At 39.3% G+C, this 17900-nt stretch overlaps 1 protein-coding gene across 5 annotated transcripts; it reads left to right on the forward strand.

The window, feature by feature from the left end:
* Window positions 1-6817: 6817 nt before the first annotated feature.
* PYCR1 (pyrroline-5-carboxylate reductase 1) lies at window positions 6818-16771 on the forward strand. 5 transcript variants are annotated; one of them, XM_087710080.1, is made up of 8 exons: window positions 6818-7033; window positions 7433-7522; window positions 9777-9847; window positions 11527-11706; window positions 12964-13185; window positions 13799-13891; window positions 14121-14284; window positions 14376-16771. In XM_087710080.1, the coding sequence occupies exons 2-8, from the start codon at window positions 7456-7458 to the stop codon at window positions 14518-14520; spliced, it is 942 nt and encodes a 313-aa protein (XP_087566206.1). In that variant the 5' UTR covers window positions 6818-7033; window positions 7433-7455; the 3' UTR covers window positions 14521-16771. The 5 variants fall into 5 exon arrangements, with proteins under 5 accessions (XP_087566206.1, XP_087566202.1, XP_087566204.1 ...); XM_087710076.1 differs by having other exon boundaries at window positions 6819-7033; window positions 7422-7522; XM_087710078.1 differs by having other exon boundaries at window positions 6819-7017; window positions 7422-7522.
* The last annotated feature ends 1129 nt before the right edge of the window (window positions 16772-17900 follow it).

Raw genomic sequence — 17900 nt, forward strand, 5'->3', positions numbered from 1 at the left:
TCTTCCCAGCAAAGATAACTGTAACTTTTTCCATTTTTCATCTCTGTCTGTATACTATGCCAAAGTGGTTCATAATTATACTTATATAACTTCCCGTTTGAGGTTGAAATATGAACTCCTAAATATTTGACCTTTTTAACTATTTCACATCCTATCATTCCTTCTAGTTCTTCCTTTTGTTTAGTATTCATATTTGTAGCTAATATTTTTGTTTTCCCTAGATTTATTTTAAATCCTGACACTTGACCATATTAGTTAAACATATTCATTAAGATCATACTAGATTCCTGCGGTGGGGTTAATATTATAACCAGATCATCCGCAAAAGCACACACTCTATATTCTATATAGAGTGCAAGAATATAGAGGGGCAGCATATTCCTGACGGATCGTCCACAAACAGTAAGGGTTGGGTCCTTTACATCTTCCACGCTGAAGCTCAGCACAGGCTCCCCTCACGGCTATGTGCTCAACCCCTACCTGTACTCACTGTATACATATGACTGCATATCCTCTGATCCATCCAAAATCATAATAAAGTTTGCAGATGACATAACGGTGCTGGGTCTCATAACTGGAGGGGACGAAGCAGCATACAGGCAAGAAGTCCAGAAGGTATCAGCATGGTGCTCAAGAAGCAACTTACAACTAAATACTAGTAAGACAAAGGAGATGGTGCTAGATTTCCAGAAGCACAGAGAGGAGCCTGCCCCACTGTATATCGAGGGGGGCTGTGTGGAGAGGGTTTCCACTTTTAAATGCTTGGGAGTGCTTATTAGTCAAGATCTCACCTGTAAAAACAAAATGTCTTTGGTGATTGGAAAGGCCCAACAGAGACTTCATTTCCTTAGAGTCCTGTGAAAAACTCAGGTGGAACAACAGCTGATGACCTCTTTCTATTGGTCCACCATAGAAAGTGTCCTCACATATTGCATTACAGTATGGGATGCTGGTTTAACAGGTGTGGACAGGAAGGCACTACAGAGAGTGATCAATTCGGCACAAGAAACCACTGGTTGCTCTCTGACACCACTGGATGACATCGCCAGATCTCACTGCTTTAGCAGAGTAAGGAAGATACTCAGAGATGATTCACACCCTGGTCAGTGTCTCTTTGCACTTCTACCATCGGGCAGAAGACATCAAAGTATAGCCAGCCGAACAAATAGGTTTAAAGATAGTTTCTATCCTTGGGCTGTCAGACTTTTAAATACAACCACAATCACTCCATGCACACGCTAGTTTTTTTCCTTTTCCTTTCTTTTTTCGTTTCTGCTATAATTTTGCACCAGTGAGGTTAAAACCAATTTCGTTGTATTTAAGTACAATGACAATAAAGATTATTCTATACTATGCTATAATTTCATTGTATTTAAGTACAATGACAATAAAGATTATACTATACTATATATGTGACTGTAATAAACACATACAGGTAGTCCATGATTTACATCAGTTTGTTTAGTGACCGTTCAAATTTACAATGGCACTGAAAAAAGTGTCCATTTTTCAGACTTAAGACCACTGCAGCATTCCCCATGGTTATGTGATCAAAGTTCAGATGCTTGGCAACTAACTCATATTTATGAGGTTGCCTCAGAGTCATGTGATCACCTTTTGCCACCTTCTGACAAGTAAAGTCAATGAGGAAGCCAGAATCACTTAACCATGTTACTAACTTAACAGGTACAGTGATTCACTTAACAACTGTGATAAGAAAGGTCGTAAAATAGGGCAAAACTAACTTAACAACTGTCTCAATTAGCAACAGAAATTTTGGGCTCAACTGTGATCATATGTTGAGGACTACCTGCAAATGAAGATAAGTGAATGTAATGTATTTGTTTACATCTTATTTGAAATATGACATTCTCTCTTAAAAATAGCACACCAGTAAAGAGGAACACAATTACTTTCATTCATGTGGTCTGAATCATGCATTCTGAATTTCAGCATCTGATTAATGAATTGGCAGAGAAGATAAATGCATATTATGGCTGGCAGAAGTGCATTTGAACTAATTTTGGAGAGAGTGATCAATTTTCAAATTGTTTTGGGAAAGCACAAGATATGATGATATAATTTCTGAAGTCATACATTACTTTAATGTGGTGGAATGAGGGGATTACTGCAATTATAGCTCTGATTCCAATTAAAAATATACAACTTGAAAGAAACATATGAGGGGGGGGGGGAAGAGAACGAACTCCAAATCAAGAATTAACTGCCTCGCACCTGTTATGCTATTTAAATTGCCATGTTGCCTTTAAAAGCATCATTGATAATTTGAAGAATGCCATTGCATTCCTCACAGTATAAATTCCATCAGAACTCCAAGGCAAAAAGAGAAGAGCATTTGTGGAATGTTCTAAACAATCAGCTGGAAAAGTTGTCCTAAGCTTTACTTAAAATGGTGATATTAACTTATCTAATATATTATATAAAAATTAAATATTTCTTAATTCCTATGAATCTGCAGAGTACTACTTTTTTTCCAAGGTTTTATTGGATCCTAAACTTGTTTGAGTACCCATCACTAAAAATTAAGTTATTAATACTCTATTACCCTATAGCAAAAGGATTTAACTGGTCTTGCTCAACCAGATGTATTCACCATTCAAAATATTGAATTAAATTTCCCAAAGTTATGTTAGCAAGAAATGCAATATATCTGGAATGAATCAAGAGGGCTTGATTTTATCATGAACATATTCAATAACATACATTTATGCTGATATTTATTCATTTATACAGGCACAGTAACGTATGCTGTATTATATAAGCCCTGAAAATCATTTGCATGAATTTGACAATGATGGTTATATCACATTTGCAGAAATCCATATAACCTCTGGATAACAAGTTAAACAATTTTGTAGTTTACATATTGTACTATTGGGAAAGACTTTCACAAATTCTCTTCCAATATTTCTTACTTGAATACAATTTAATAAACAGATAGTCCTCAACTTACAACCATTCATTTAGTGACCATTCAAAGTTATAACAGCAGTGAAAAAAGTGACATGGCCATTTTTCACACTTATGACCATTGCAGCATCCCATGATCAACATTTGGGTGCTTGATAATAGCATGAATTTATGACAGTTCCACTGTCCCAGGGTCACGTAGTCTTCCAATCACTAGTGTGAGATGGCAGAAAGAGGAAAAGTTTTGATGTATGTAGATTTAGCCATCTGTTAATACTTTTAAACAGAAGTATAGCTCAGCTCTGCCCTTGTAAAAACAAATATGCTAACAGGCAGGCACAAATCTCACCAGAAATTATTATCTACAGTACTACTTTCTCTAGTAACAACAAGAAAACCAGGATCTTTGTATAGCAGCCAACTTCAGGTTCATAATTTATTTTTTGAGTCCCGCCCAGCCGCCCTGTTTAGGATAACCCGCTCCCTCCTAAATAGGAGGGAGGTGGGGGAACCCTTGCAGGGCAGAGCTGAGGACTATGCCCAATTCTTAGTGGACAAAATTGCTCGGTTTCGGTCAGACTTGGACTCCATCCCTGCAGTTCCAGCCGAGGCACAAGAGGATGAGGTAGACTATCTCTGGGTTGAGTTTCAGGATGTTGCCCCTGGGGATGTGGACAAGGCCATGAGGGCTGTAAGTGCCTCCACCTGTGTACTGGACCCGTGTCCCTCATGGCTGGTTGTCAACAGCAGTGAGGTGACACGAGGCTGGATCCAGGTGGTTGTTACCGCCTCTCTTCGGGAGGGGAACTTCCCCGCCACGCTAAAAGCGGCGGTGGTGAGACCCCTCCTGAAGAAGCCATCTTTGGATCCAGCTGTCCTTAACAACTACCGTCCAGTCTCCAACCTCCCTTTTCTTGGGAAGGTTGTTGAGAAGGTGGTGGCCTTCCAGCTTCAGCGGTCCTTGGAGGAAGCAAGCTATCTCGACCCCTTCCAGTCAGGCTTCAGACCCGGTTACAGCACAGAAACCGCTTTGGTCGCATTGACCGATGATCTTTGGAGAGCCAGAGATGGAGGCCATCCCTCCATCCTAGTTCTCCTCGACCTCTCAGCGGCTTTCGATACCATCGACCATGGTATCCGTCTGCGACGACTGCGGGAGGTGGGAGTGGGAGGCACTGTGTTACGGTGGTTTTCCTCCTACCTCTCGGACAGGTCGCAGTCGGTGTTAGTGGGGGGGCAGAGATCGACCCCTAGGCCCCTAACATATGGGGTGCCGCAGGGTTCGGTCTTATCCCCCCTACTATTTAACATCTACATGAAACCGCTGGGTGAGATCATTCGCAGGCACGGGATAAGATACCATCAATATGCGGACGATACCCAGTTGTATCTGTCTGCCCCGTGCCAACTCAATGAAGCGGTGGACGTGATCAACCGAGGTCTCGAGGCCGTTATGGACTGGATGAGGGCTAACAAGCTTGTACTCAACCCGGAAAAGACCGAGTGGCTGTTGTGCTTTCCTCCCAACAATTCGACCAGTACTCCATCGCTCAGGCTGGGGGGTCAAATTTTACACCCCTCAGAGAGGGTTCGCAACTTGGGAGTCCTCCTGGACCCACAGCTGTCCTTTGACCATCATTTGACGGCTGTGACCAGGGGGGCATTTGCCCAGGTTCGCCTGGTGCGCCAGTTGCGACCCTACCTGAATCGGGAGGCTCTCACAACAGTCACTCGGGCCCTTGTGACCTCTAGGCTGGAATACTGCAATGTGCTCTACATGGGGCTGCCCTTGAAGAGCATCCGGCGACTTCAGCTAGTCCAGAACGCAGCCGCGCGAGTGATTGTGGGTGCACCTCGGTTCACCCACATAACACCTATCCTCCGCAAGCTGCGCTGGCTACCTGTCGATCTCCGGGTGCGCTTCAAGGTGCTACTTGTCACCCATAAAGCCCTCCATGGTAGTGGGTCTGCGTACTTGAGAGACCGCCTTCTGCCAATTACCTCCCTGCGACCAATTAGATCTCATAGATTGGGCCTCCTCCGAGTTCCATCTGCCAGCCAGTGCCGGCTGGCAATTACAAGGAGGAGAGCCTTCTCAGTAGTAGCTCCGACCCTTTGGAACGATCTCCCCGTGGAGATTCGTATCCTCACCACCGTCCAGGCCTTCTGCACAGCCCTTAAGACCTGGCTAGCCCGTCAGGCCTGGGGACAAAGATAATTGCCCCCTCCCGAATGATGAATGAATGTTGCTCATTATTTTATTCTATGTTTGTCTGCGTTACTGTTTGTATATCCCCCCCCTTGATTTTATGTAAGCTGCCCTGAGTCCCCTCAGGGAAAAGGGCGGCCTATAAATGTTAATAAAACCTCTAAAAACCTCTATTTAATGGTGTTGCTGCTATTCTTCGTACTTCCTACATCGTTCTAATGACGTAAATCAGGATAGTGACTTGCCTATCATACCAATATAGAGACAACTCAACAGGCAGTCGGTTTTGTGACCAGGGATGCTCCAGAAATAACACAATGAGCATTCCAGAAGACAAGTCAGGAATAGTGAGCCTGATGCTGGGGAAGATTGAGCACAAAAGAAAAAGGGGACGACAGAGAATGAGGTGGCTGGATGAAGTCACTGAAGTAGTAGGCATGAGCTTAAATGGACACCAGAGGATGATAGAAGACAGGAAGGCCTGGAGGAACGTTGTCCATGGGGTCGCGATGGGTCAGACACGACTTCACAACTAACAACAACAACTTCCATATTAGCATTTTTAACCATTCAATCTACTACTTCTGAAAATCCACACTGTATTATACTGGTCAAATTGTTCTATTAGTATTATCTATATCAGGATGGAAAGAGAAAATGTCAGGGAGCTGTAGGCGTCTTCATATAGTCATCAAGGAGGGAATCTGGCCAGTAAACACTCAGTACCTTTTAGTCCTTCAGACCCAATCCCGAAAGGAAAGGATTACAGGGTCCTAAAAAGAATGTGTGTGTGTGATTATTTTTAGAGCTCATATGAGACCAAGAAGTATTTGTAAAGCTGAATTAGTGGAGTTCCATAGAGGTATTGGGAACTGAAAATGGCTCTGTGAAAGTAGAGCTGACAACTGCAGCAAAGACCCAAAAAATCATGAATAAACTTCTTTATAGATTTTTCTTAATTATATTTTTATTTGTTTAGCTAATTTATTGGCTACCTATCTTGCCACAGGGTAACCTTTTTCTTCTTTCCCTTTCCCCCTGCATTTTCTATCCTTTCTTTCCACTGTATTTTGTTTTGTTTGTGATAGTTTTTACTACTGTAATGAAAATTCTTAATAAAATATATATTTATATAGAGAGATTGAGGATGCTGAGAAGGGAGAAGAACAGAAAATAGACCTAAATGATCAAGAGACTAAACAATTTAGCACAGGTGGCAAGAAACCCGAGAAGGACTATTTCAGATCATCATCTTCCGTAATGAACTCACTTTATATGAGAGCTGGAAATTTTATTTTCAGTTTTCAAGAGGCTGCATATACCCAAAATACTTTACTGGAAATCCCATCCCCTCTCTAAAGTTGAATTAGCAGCATTGCAGCTAGAAAATACTGCTGTCGGATCAAACGATATGGTTTCCATGCAAATTTCATTCCAAGCACTTTAAATCAAGAGCCGCATTTAAGAGATAGCACTCTTTTTCTATTACCTATTTTTTCAAACAGGTGTGGTTTTTTAAAAGTCTGAGACTACAATTCCCAGGAGGCAGCGCAATCGTGAACCCGTAATGTATCGTACTAATCGTGGAAACACCCAGGATGTAGCAGCCATTACCGGCAAAAAAACAAAGCCCGAGCATCGCTCGAATAAATCAGTCCTTCGCGGCCTCCGTGGAAGGTCGACTGATGCAACTGCAAACAAAGCTTACTCCAATAGCTAGCGGGCGATGCGCTTGCTCAGCAGCTGATTGAAGGAGAAGGCAAGGAGGCCACACCCTCTCATTCGGATTGGCTGAGCAATTATGTGTCCTGTGCTTTGCCACGGCTTTTTTTCACCACCACCCCTCCGATTGTGAACGAGCCACGTGGGAGTATCAGGTTTGTTCGCTAGGGGGTAAGTGGGCTCTATAGAAACGCGTATTGGGGGGGGGGGTCGGGGAGAACCTGAAGAGTATGGAAAGGATCGATCAGCGATGCAAAGGGAATGGACGATCGCTTTCGAGGGACAGGGACGGTAGGATGGACAGGAAGAAAAGCAGAGCAGCAGCTGGGAGGCTCCAAGAAAGGAAAAAGATTAAATGAGCTGTGATGTCAAGTTGAGGGTGAGACTTAGTTAGGAATCCTGCAGTAGCTCTTCTAAACTTTTCCCCCCTCCCAGATACTTGAATCTACCTATTCTCTAAATCCAGTGCAAAACCTGAAGACCGTTCCTGTAATTTGCAAGAATTATATTACTATCACCGGCACGTTTAGTTGATATTATCATTTTTTTTTAATACCAGGGATCTCTTAGGTTGCTTCTAGAAACTTGTTACCATGAGTGTGGGATTCATCGGTGCGGGGCAACTCGCCTTTTCCTTAGCGAGAGGCTTCACGGCAGCAGGTAGGCAAGTGCCAGAAATTGGAACTGATTTGCAATAAACTCACTGATAGATTAGTGTTATATTTAATTCTGCAACTTTCTTAACATTTGCACAGTATGTTAGATGCCAAGTGGTTTGTTTGCTTTTGGTTTAGTATACTGTGCAGACTAAGCCAATTGTGTTATTTAATTAACCATGTGTAATCAAGTAATGTGCATGTAATAACTTAAATATATTTCTGAAACATTAGAAATGGTCCTAAATTTTTATCCTGATCACTTGTATCTATCCATTTGTTTCTCAGGTTTTTATGTTTTCCTTGATTCAAGCATACTTTGTGTAATGAACTTGTTGTAATGAAGACATAGTGCTACTTTTGCTGGAATACAGTAGACATAGATACAAGTTTGAAACTAAAATTCCCTTTTGTATTTTGGAATTCATGTTACTATATTACCACTCTCTCCCGATTAACTTGTTACAGTATTGTTGGGAAAATGTTAATGAGATACAAGCAGGAATATGTATGCTATATTTTTAGGAGAATCCAAGGTGCATTTAAATACTCATATCACAGCAGCCAGAAACCTAGAAGCCCCTCCTAATTTCAAGCAGGTTTTTTCTTTATTTCTTACGAAATAGTATAATTACAGGCTAGAAGAGTGGCTTAGTGGTCAGGAAATTGCAAACATTGCAAAAGACAGCACAGAACTTTCCATAGATTTAAAAACAAAGTTCTCAAGGGTGTAGTTCTGCATGAACTTTGCCTGCTTATATATTATCTTAGTTTTGAATGTTTCTTTACTTTAAAAAAAATATCTCACTAAATTTCAGTATCTCTTCACTTAAAAAAATGTGAAAAACTACAATTGGATAAGAGGTAATAAAAAATTGGATGAGAGACTGAAAAACAAAATGGGTGTATATTGAGAAGAGACGTGATGATAGTAGCAAGAATATAATGAAAACAGAGGAGGCAGGCAGAGCCGGTTATGCCAGGCTCCAACAAACCTGGTTGTAGGACTACCAGAGCTGGGCATCAAAAATTTAATGGAGTTAGATGGCAGTAAAGAAATACTGAAAAAGATCCTTTATTGTCCTCTAGTGGTCATCTAAATTTATTTAGTCAATTATGATAAAAAGAAAAAGGGTTTCATGCAACTACTGAGGGGAGATGAGTTCCTTATGAGTCAAGTGGTCAAGGGGGTGATACTTTAAATAGAGGAGGGAACTTCTCACATGGCCTACATTGTTGCTATAATATGGAAAAAATGGCTGAGTGAGCTTCCTCTTCCTTTTCTCTCTTCCTGGTGGGACTCCAGGCTGAGAGTCCCACCAAGCTGAACTCTCTCACCACTGAACTCTCTCACCACTGGAGGAGTCCATCTAAGTGGGGCTGTAAATAGCAGTAGACTTATATACCGCTTCATAGGGCTTTTAGCCCTCTCTAAGCGGTTTACAGAGAGTCAGCATATTGCCCCCAACAATCTGGGTCCTCATTTTACCCACCTCGGAAGGATGGAAGGCTGAGTCAACCCTGAGCCGGTGAGATTTGAACTGCTGATCTAGCAGTAGCCTGCAGTGCTGCATTTAACCACTGCGCCACCTCGGCTCACTACCGTATTTTTAAGATTATAATACGCACCTGCCTATAAGATGCACCTAAATTTAGAAAAGGGGGGAAATGCCTCTGCATTTTCAGCCCTTTTTGTGGGCCTTTTTTGGTTCTTTTCCAGCCTTTTTTCTACGCATTTTAGAGCCTTTGGGGGGGGGATTTTAAATGCTTTTTTCAGCCCATTTTTGAGGCTTTTTTCAGGCCCTTTTGGGGCTCTTTTCCAGCCATTTTTCTATGCTCTTGAGGCTTTTTTTTTTGCCCATTTTTTTCAGCTTTTTTTCCCATTTTTGAGGCTTTTTTCAGCCCATTTTTGAGGCCTTTTTCGGGCTATTTTTGAGGCTTTTGGGGGGCCATTTTCAATGCTTTTTTTGTGCTGGTTTTTTTTAATGGCCCGAAAAAGCCTAAAAAATGAGCCCGAAACAGCCTCAAAAACGGGCCAAAAAAAAGGGCCTAAAAACAGGGCATACCAAAACATGGCCGGAGGGTGGGTGGGGCTTTGGCAGTATTGGGTCTATAAGATGCACAGACATTTTCACCCGCTTTGGGGAGACAAAAAGGTGCATCTTATAATACGGTATGCCTCTGATAAGAACTGAATCATCACTTGAATAAGTTGCAGGATGCTATAGCAAAATGAAACATAATATTTATTTTTCTAGGGGTTTTGGCAGCCCACAAGATAACAGCAAGCTCACCAGACACTGATCTCCCAACAGTATCAGGCTTGAGGGTAGGTTATAGCATTTGAAATATTAAAATGCCTCTTTTCTGCTCTCAAAACTCTCATAAAACTCTTGGTAGCTGTGTTTGTATACTGAACTCTTCATACATGATGTGCACACTGCTTTGATTGATGTCACTGATGACTCCTGGCAGTGAATCCAACTAACAAGTGTTTTGGGGTTTGATTTCCTAACATAAGTTGACAAGAATCTTGTTGGTTTCATCTTGAAACAACCCATATCCTGAGCCAAGAACAAAATTGCGGCACCAATCTGGCTTGTTCCAGGATGAATAAAGTAGAACTCCTAGTTTATACACCATAGTCATCAACCACAGAGCGTACAACTTTTTTTTAACTGTGACTATTAGCAGAGGGATCCAGTAGATGTGAAAGCAACAACAGGGAGCAGAATACTTTTAGAGGTAAATCAGAATACTGGCTTGTAGTTCCAATAAAAACTTGGGCATTTCATGCTTCATCCATGTACTGAGATAGTTTAGGCTTTTTTAGCTCTGATATTATATCTGCAGGAACTAAACTTCCTAGTCAGAACTTTTTCTGTTTACTGTACTAGAATTGGGATACGTTTCACTCATATAAAAAAAAAAAAATTGAGATAAAAATGGTACATGTTACTCAGAAAAGCATATACAGGGGATCCTCAAGGTAAAACAGGCAATTTAACGGATATTCAAAATTATGACAGACTACCCAAAATCATATATACCATATTTTTTGGACTATAAGATGCATTGGGGTATAAGATGTACCAAGATTCTGAAGAGGTAAACAAGAAAAAAAAGGTTTTGCCCTTTCCGGCCCCTAGGAACACTCTGCAGGCCTTCCAAACCCTCTGTGTGCCTCGTTTTTGTGAAAAATAAGCCTGGTTTTGGCAAAAACGGGATGTGCGGGGTGGGGTTTCTGGAGGCCAAAAATGGCTGTATTAGGTGTATAAGATGCACCAACGTTTACACCCTCTTTTTTTGTGGGGGGGCGGGGGGAAGTGTGTCTTATAGTCCAAAAAGTATGGTAACTTCATTTCAAAGTCACGATGGCTGCTTTTTCAGAAGGCTGCAAAAAGTGATTGCATGACCTTAGGATACAGCAATGGTCATAAATATGAATCAGTTGCCAAGCGTCTGAATTTTGATCATGTGACTATGGAGATGCTACAAAGTTGTAACTGTTAAAAATGGTGATAAGTCGCTTTTTTCAGTGCTGTTGTAACTTTGGATAGTCACTAAATGAACTGTTGTAAGTTAAGGACTATCTGTACTACAGATCATAGCACATGGTAACATAGCATTACCATAAGTGTTAAAATTGAAAATACATCTAGATACTAAACACGCTCCAAATAGGATACATGATTCTTCCAAGAAGTTTCTCTCTATCTCAGTTTTTCTGCAAGCTGGTGCAGTTATTTCCACCCAAAAAACCTCATCCGAAACCCAGTAGTCAAAACAGTTGAATCTCTCTTTGCCTCATTTTTTTGCCCATTTAAAATCAAGATATGAGGTTATTTTGGCTTTAATCTATCAAGTTTATTTTCCCTTTGTAGTTCTAGGAAAATAAATGTGTGCTCAAGCTTGCCTGGTTTAATGCTTAGTCCAATTGTTCTTATTATAATCTCAGCACAAAGAAAGAGATGCTTCATCAATTGCTATTCAACTTCTTAATTCCAGAAAATGGGTGTAAATTTCACCATAAGCAACAAGGAGACGGTTAAAAACAGTGATGTCCTGTTCCTGGCAGTGAAACCTCCGATAATTCCCTTTATCTTGGATGAAATTGGCTCAGACATAGAAGATCGACATATTGTAGTCTCGTGCGCTGCTGGTGTTACTATCAACTCAATTGAAAAGGTGAGAATCAGCATTCATTTGTATTAGGTTTCTTGGGTCTAGAGATGTGCAAGAGAAGGGCAGCTAGCAGACAATTCTGAAGAATAAACTAATAATGTGGGTGGTGATAGTGCAACAAATATAATTGCTTTGCTTATATAGAAAGAAGAGGAAACCTTGTTATATCGTCAGTTGATGATCTAGTAAATAGCTTTGTAAGTAAGCTGGTTATCACCCTGCATGAATTGGCATGAATAAATTATGTTTATCAACCTGAATAAAATAGCATAGCTTGTTCTAAATTAGCATAAATTGTTATAAATTATGAATATTATACCAGCTAGCATAAATTGTGGGTATTACCCAATAAATTATGAATTAATATATTATAAATCATTATTACCCTGGATAAATTATATGTTATGAGTATTACCCAGATGAACTATCATGAATTAGTAAGCCAAAAATTAATAAATTAGCATGGTGAATTAATTATAAATTATTATCCTTATTCTGGATAAATAACAATAATGTAATACATTACCATAAATCATTATTCTGGATAAGTTATATATTATCATAAATCATGATTGTTATCCCAGATAAATTATCATAAGTTATGATTCTTAATATAGATAAATTAGCATGAATTGCTAAATTCTGAGTTAATAAATTATGGTTATTAGCCTGAATAAATTAACATAAGTTGTTTTACATTAGTATACATTTAATAAGTTATTATTCTGATTGAATTCTCGTAATGTGCCTAATTGTCATAAATTGTGATAAATTATCCTATGTAATATGCCACCCTATGGACCTTAAATTGCTTAAATTGCAAGTGGGGCAATTAGGTAGGAATCTGTGTATAACTTAGCTTTTCTATACTTGGCATCTTGTGCTGGGATAATAACTTCTAGAATGATCAGTCCCTCAATAAAATGGAATTGCAATGCATCAGGAGGGCACCAAGTTGGGGAATCCAGATGCAGTGCTTTTAAAACTTTCAGTATTTCTTCTGTAAGGATCTTGTGATATATGAATAAGAAATAAGTGCTTAGGGAGAAAAACAGGTTCCTAGCTGAAATTTCTGCTCTCACCTGGCCATATTTCATTTAAAGATACAAAGAGACACACTATGGGTATCAAATGAACATGTACTGATTCTTTCCTACCTGTCTGTAACCTAGCACAGTTGGATTTTCTAGAGCACTAGTCAGATCTATTTTTTAAAAGTTCTGAAGTATCCTGAATTGTTTCTCTTATTTTTGTCTCAAGAAACTTTCTGCCTTCTGCCCCGCCCCAAAAGTGATCAGGTGCATGACAAATACACCAGTCATTGTGCGGGAAGGGGCCACTGTTTATGCCACAGGCACGCATGCAGAAGTGGAAGATGGGCAGCTCTTAGAACAGCTGATGGCAAGTGTGGGCTTCTGTACTGAAGTGGAAGAAGATTTGATAGATGCTGTGACAGGACTCAGTGGCAGTGGACCTGCTTATGTATGTGCTATACCTTTGCTGTATTCTTTAAAAAGGATATAAAAGGTTTGGGGAGGGGGGAGGTCATATGTAGAAATGTAACTAATTTTATGCTATATCTTACGAGGAGGCAGATTGGCTTGCAATATTATGAGGCTTTATAACCGAGTGCTTGATTTCCTAGATGTCATTAGAGTTATTGGAGTTCTAGGTGATTTATTCTAAACTACCGACAAGAACCCACTGTTAAAATTCTGGAATACAGCAGTTGCTCAGTCTATACTAGAAGTTCTTAACATTGTAGCTGCAACACAGTTAGAGGGCACTGGATTGAAGTACTCTGATTAGAACAGAACAGTACAGATAGAATATTCTTTATTGACCAAGTGTGATTGGACACACAAGGAATTTGTTTGTGATGCATAAGCTCTTAGTATATATACACGCAACAAAGTGATAAATCATAAATTATAAGATACAACCAACAAGTAATAGTCATAAGATACTAATAGGAGTAGGTAATAGGAAAGGTGAGAAGGATAATAGTCATGATTTAGATAATCAGAAAAATACATTGCATTGTTATGTTCCACTTTCAGAACGTTTACTTCTCTTTTAACTACTGATTTCCTAGGCATTCACAGCCCTGGATGCCCTGGCAGATGGAGGGGTGAAGATGGGCCTTCCTCGCAGGCTAGCAGTCCGATTGGGAGCGCAAGCCTTGTTGGTCAGTATCTTAACTTGTGATTATCAGAGTGGTCATTGTCTATTCTGCTTCCTAATATTTGATAGGAAAAAAGTCAAATTATTATATATATTTTTTGCAGTTTTAAGGAACTCTGTCTGCCATAATTTACATTTTCTCCCTCAAAGATCCAGCTAAATAAATATAGGTCAATGTAACTTATTGCTCCTATCCCCTAAGTTGCCTTTGTCTTGTCTACCCAATACCATAGGGAGCTGCCAAAATGCTGTTGGATTCTGAGCAGCACCCTGGACAGCTTAAGGACAATGTTTGCTCGCCAGGAGGTGCTACCATCTATGCTCTCCACTTCCTAGAGAGTGGTGGTTTCCGCTCACTGCTCATCAATGCTGTGGAGGCATCCTGCATCAGGACACGGTATGCTTGCACATAGCAAAAAGAAATGCCCTCTCACACACCCCTTGAGTTGTGATCTTTGATTTGTTAATCCATTTTCTCTCTTCAACAGGGAACTACAGTGCTTAGCTGACCAGGAGAAAGTCTCCCCAGCTGCCATTAAGAAAACCTTAATGGATAAAGTGAAATTAGAATCTTCCTCTGCCAACAAAGTCAGCCTATTCAACAAGAAGAATCCTGGCAACAAGAAGCAGTGAAGAAACCTTGGCCTTGCCTGAGCCTGTTTTATTTTTCTTTGAAGGGAACATCATTTTAAAGTGGAGGGGATAGGTGTCCTGGACCTCGAAATGCTGAAAGAAAGGCATTTAAGTTTCCAGAAGTAATTATTAAAGTATAGTAGATAGGGCAATGTTCTTGGAGGCTGAGGGGAAAGTATTTTTTTCAGCCAGTTCTCTTAGGGAGGAAACTATAGCAGTCTTCATTTGAACTTGACAGATGATTTGTTTACATTTTTCAATCCAAATTTTCCTAGTTAACCTCATAACTGATTTACACAACAGATGATCCAGAGAAATAATTACATAGTCAAACAGAAAGCTGTATCCAAGTATATACAAGTCTTGTTCACTTGCCTTCATTCACTCGTTCATTATTTCATTCCTCTCACACACACACATACAAACACACATATACAGGGTAGAAACAGACTCTTCATATCTTGTTTCTGCAATGTCTCTCATTTTAATCAAACAATTGTTTATCTACTGCTTTTAGATTTCATATAGGTTATTTGTCTGGGCTAATACGCTGCAAAAAGTATCTATAGTAGTCTATAATATCTTCATTCCATAAGAACATAAGAATCTGTTTTAAACAGATCCATCTGATTCTCTATTTGGCCACATATTGTGTCTACTCTGACTGGCAGCAACTTCCCAGTCTTTAGCAGAGCTCTTTCTCATTTCTTGCTTCTTAAATTGGATTTGCCCAAGATTTTTCATTTTCATTTTCATGCAGGTAATGTGCAAACCTCTGGCACGTAAGCTGTAAGAAATCTTATCTAGGTTCAGAATCTGCTATGGCATGTCTGAAAGTTGTTCAAATTGTGTGGAGATTATTCATAGGTAATTTTGATTTTCACAGTGGAGTAGATGTTAACACAAGGTATTAACATTTTGGTACTACAGTCAGAAATAAAAAAACTACTATGATGCAAGAATGAGTAACAGATGCATTAGTGCTCTAATCATGAATTTATTGGATTTATTCACAGCATTCCTCTAATAGATAAGGATTAAGACTTGAAGCTTGCCTAAGGTTGCAAAATGGGGTGGGGAGGATAGTTGTGAGGTATACCTTCTAAGTAGACCTGAAATCAAAGACCTTATTATAGTGAGGTGCAGAGAAGTCAGTTCTCTTATCGCTTTTAAGGCTAGAGTCTTGCTTTGCTAAAATGCTCCCTGCCCTTTCTAGGACATGGATATTGTGTTATATATTGCTTTTGAGTAAAATATTTTTCTGCTGAGAAAAGCAGAACTTAGCCTTTATCTATAGAACTTAAGTCTCTTTATATCCTGGAGGCAGACGTGTTCTGAACTAATTGGGAGCTTCAGCATGCAGGTCCTGCTAAAGAGCCCAAAGACTACGAATATGTAGGTGGTGATTGTGCCCATAAAAATCGAGGGCAGAGCAATTCTGTACTACTTCATCATTGTCATCTTCCTGCTTTAAAGACTTATTCTAATCTTTTCTTGTCACTTTTTCCTATTTTCTGGAATACACATAATAGGAGCAGTGGCTTTTATTTTGTGAATTCTTTCCCATCTTTTACACCTATAAGAGCGAGCTCAGAAACATCCATTCTGTCTTTAAACAAACCACGCTTCTTGTTACATCTGAACTCAGGAAACTTCTTAAATAATAGTAAAGTGACAATGATCTAGGGTTAAACTATGTCCAAAGGAATATGAAGCAGGATTCTCTTGGGGTGAAGCTTTAGCTTATTTTTTATGACTACCCAAATGGTCAAAGAATTAGAGGAGAAAATGTTTTTGCTTTAGGTACTTGCTGCAATTTGTATATACTATTTTTTGGGAAATCATTATGAATGGAACACTGATAGTCTGCATTTTTCAATTTAAAATTACATTTGACTACTTCTGTCTTCTGATTGCATTAAAGTAAGCATGTGAAACCTCAGGTGTTTTCTTTCTTGCCTTCCCTTCAACAACAAAGAAACTCGACCATCAATCAAATACCTTGCTTTTCCACTTCCTTGAATGGAAGAGATGGAACAAAATTGCACTGAGGGAGTAAAAATATAGTAGAGTACTGTCTATCTGTATCTTGGAAAACTGATAGAAGATCTGGTATAAGCAGTTTGGTTTTTAATTTAGAACAAAGCTGACAAGTATATGTAAGAAATACATATTATAGAGAAAATTTTGATTATCACATGCCTATAGAATTGAAGCTGATACATATTTTAAAATAAAGCAATAAGGTTTGTTTGTGTGTTTTTTCTGCTTATTTTGGTGGTCTGAAAGTGGGTCAGTTTTTGAAGAATCTGAAAGGCACATAGCTTTTCCTTCTCACTCCAATTCTTCAGTCTGATTTTCTCACTTGAATATTGGTGTGTAAGTTTTCCGAATGGGATAGTTAGTCTATTGGCCAAGCAGATGGGGAATCTGGTTTCCAAACAGATATGGCTGAATTATTTCTTTCTCAAAATGTATGTGACAAAAATATTTGGGGTTTTTTAGTCTGTAAAATCCATATACATATAGAACTGTACTTTATGACATTTATAAACCCTGTATTTTGTATTGGTGATGGTCTCACAAGATTATTGCTGTTGCTATTAATATGCTTGTTTTATTTGAAGAAGTTTTCATTTTTCTTCTGTTATTTTTTATATAAGTAAAGAAGAAAAAGGAAAGAATCAATTAGAAAACTAAGTGTGGACTACTACCCCAAGATGGTTGCTGAACAGTAGGAATTTTTCTCCTGCCAACAATCTACTGATTTGCTACCAAAAGTGATTCTTCAGCAGTCCTACTCCCTGGATTTGAATGGGGACATGTAGAAATGACCCAAGATAGCTTTTGGGTGATCATGAACTCATCTGGGAAGAGGAATCTTGAAAATTGCAATTCCATATGAGAGCTGCTGGAAAGTCACCAGTCATCCATCTTTCCTCTGGCAGTTTGTTTTCTTAAGGATGCCTGGGTTTTAACTTCATTTTTTGAAGTTTCTGTTTTTCTTTGCTTCCTATCTTTAAAAGTTGACTGGCTGGTTAAATTCTGGTTTATTTAAACCTCCTTCTAGACTCTGTTTAATAGTATTTTTGTGTCCCTCCCCCCAAATGGAAACGAAATAGAAATTATTTCATGCAGAACTTTTGTAAGTAATAAATATTACTTATCTGCATGTAATGCTTACCTTGTGGATTTTCAGTATTTTAGTCCAGAGACCGTGATTTTCATTCCAAAATATTTATTTTTAAATGCTTCATTGTTTATTTTGTGATGTTTGGGATTGTTTCCTTCTATCTCCTATAAGCAATTCTCCTATGACTGCCACATATCAACTATCCCCGGCAACAAATTAGCAGAAACCAGTACAAAACATTGATCTG

Source organism: Thamnophis sirtalis, unplaced genomic scaffold (genome assembly GCF_051295495.1).
Source record: "Thamnophis sirtalis isolate CommonGarterSnake01/CBP01778 unplaced genomic scaffold, rThaSir2_p1.2 scaffold_3, whole genome shotgun sequence".
Lineage (NCBI taxonomy): Eukaryota > Metazoa > Chordata > Lepidosauria > Squamata > Natricidae > Thamnophis > Thamnophis sirtalis.

Bases quoted from the DNA above. Each gene is read 5' to 3' on its own strand.
- PYCR1 (XM_087710080.1), top strand. From the start codon at position 7,456: ATGAGTGTGGGATTCATCGGTGCGGGGCAACTCGCCTTTTCCTTAGCG. The intron at 7,523-9,776 runs GTAGGCAAGTGC...TTATTTTTCTAG, and splicing joins GAGAGGCTTCACGGCAGCAG to GGGTTTTGGCAGCCCACAAG. The intron at 13,892-14,120 runs GTCAGTATCTTA...CCAATACCATAG, and splicing joins TGGGAGCGCAAGCCTTGTTG to GGAGCTGCCAAAATGCTGTT.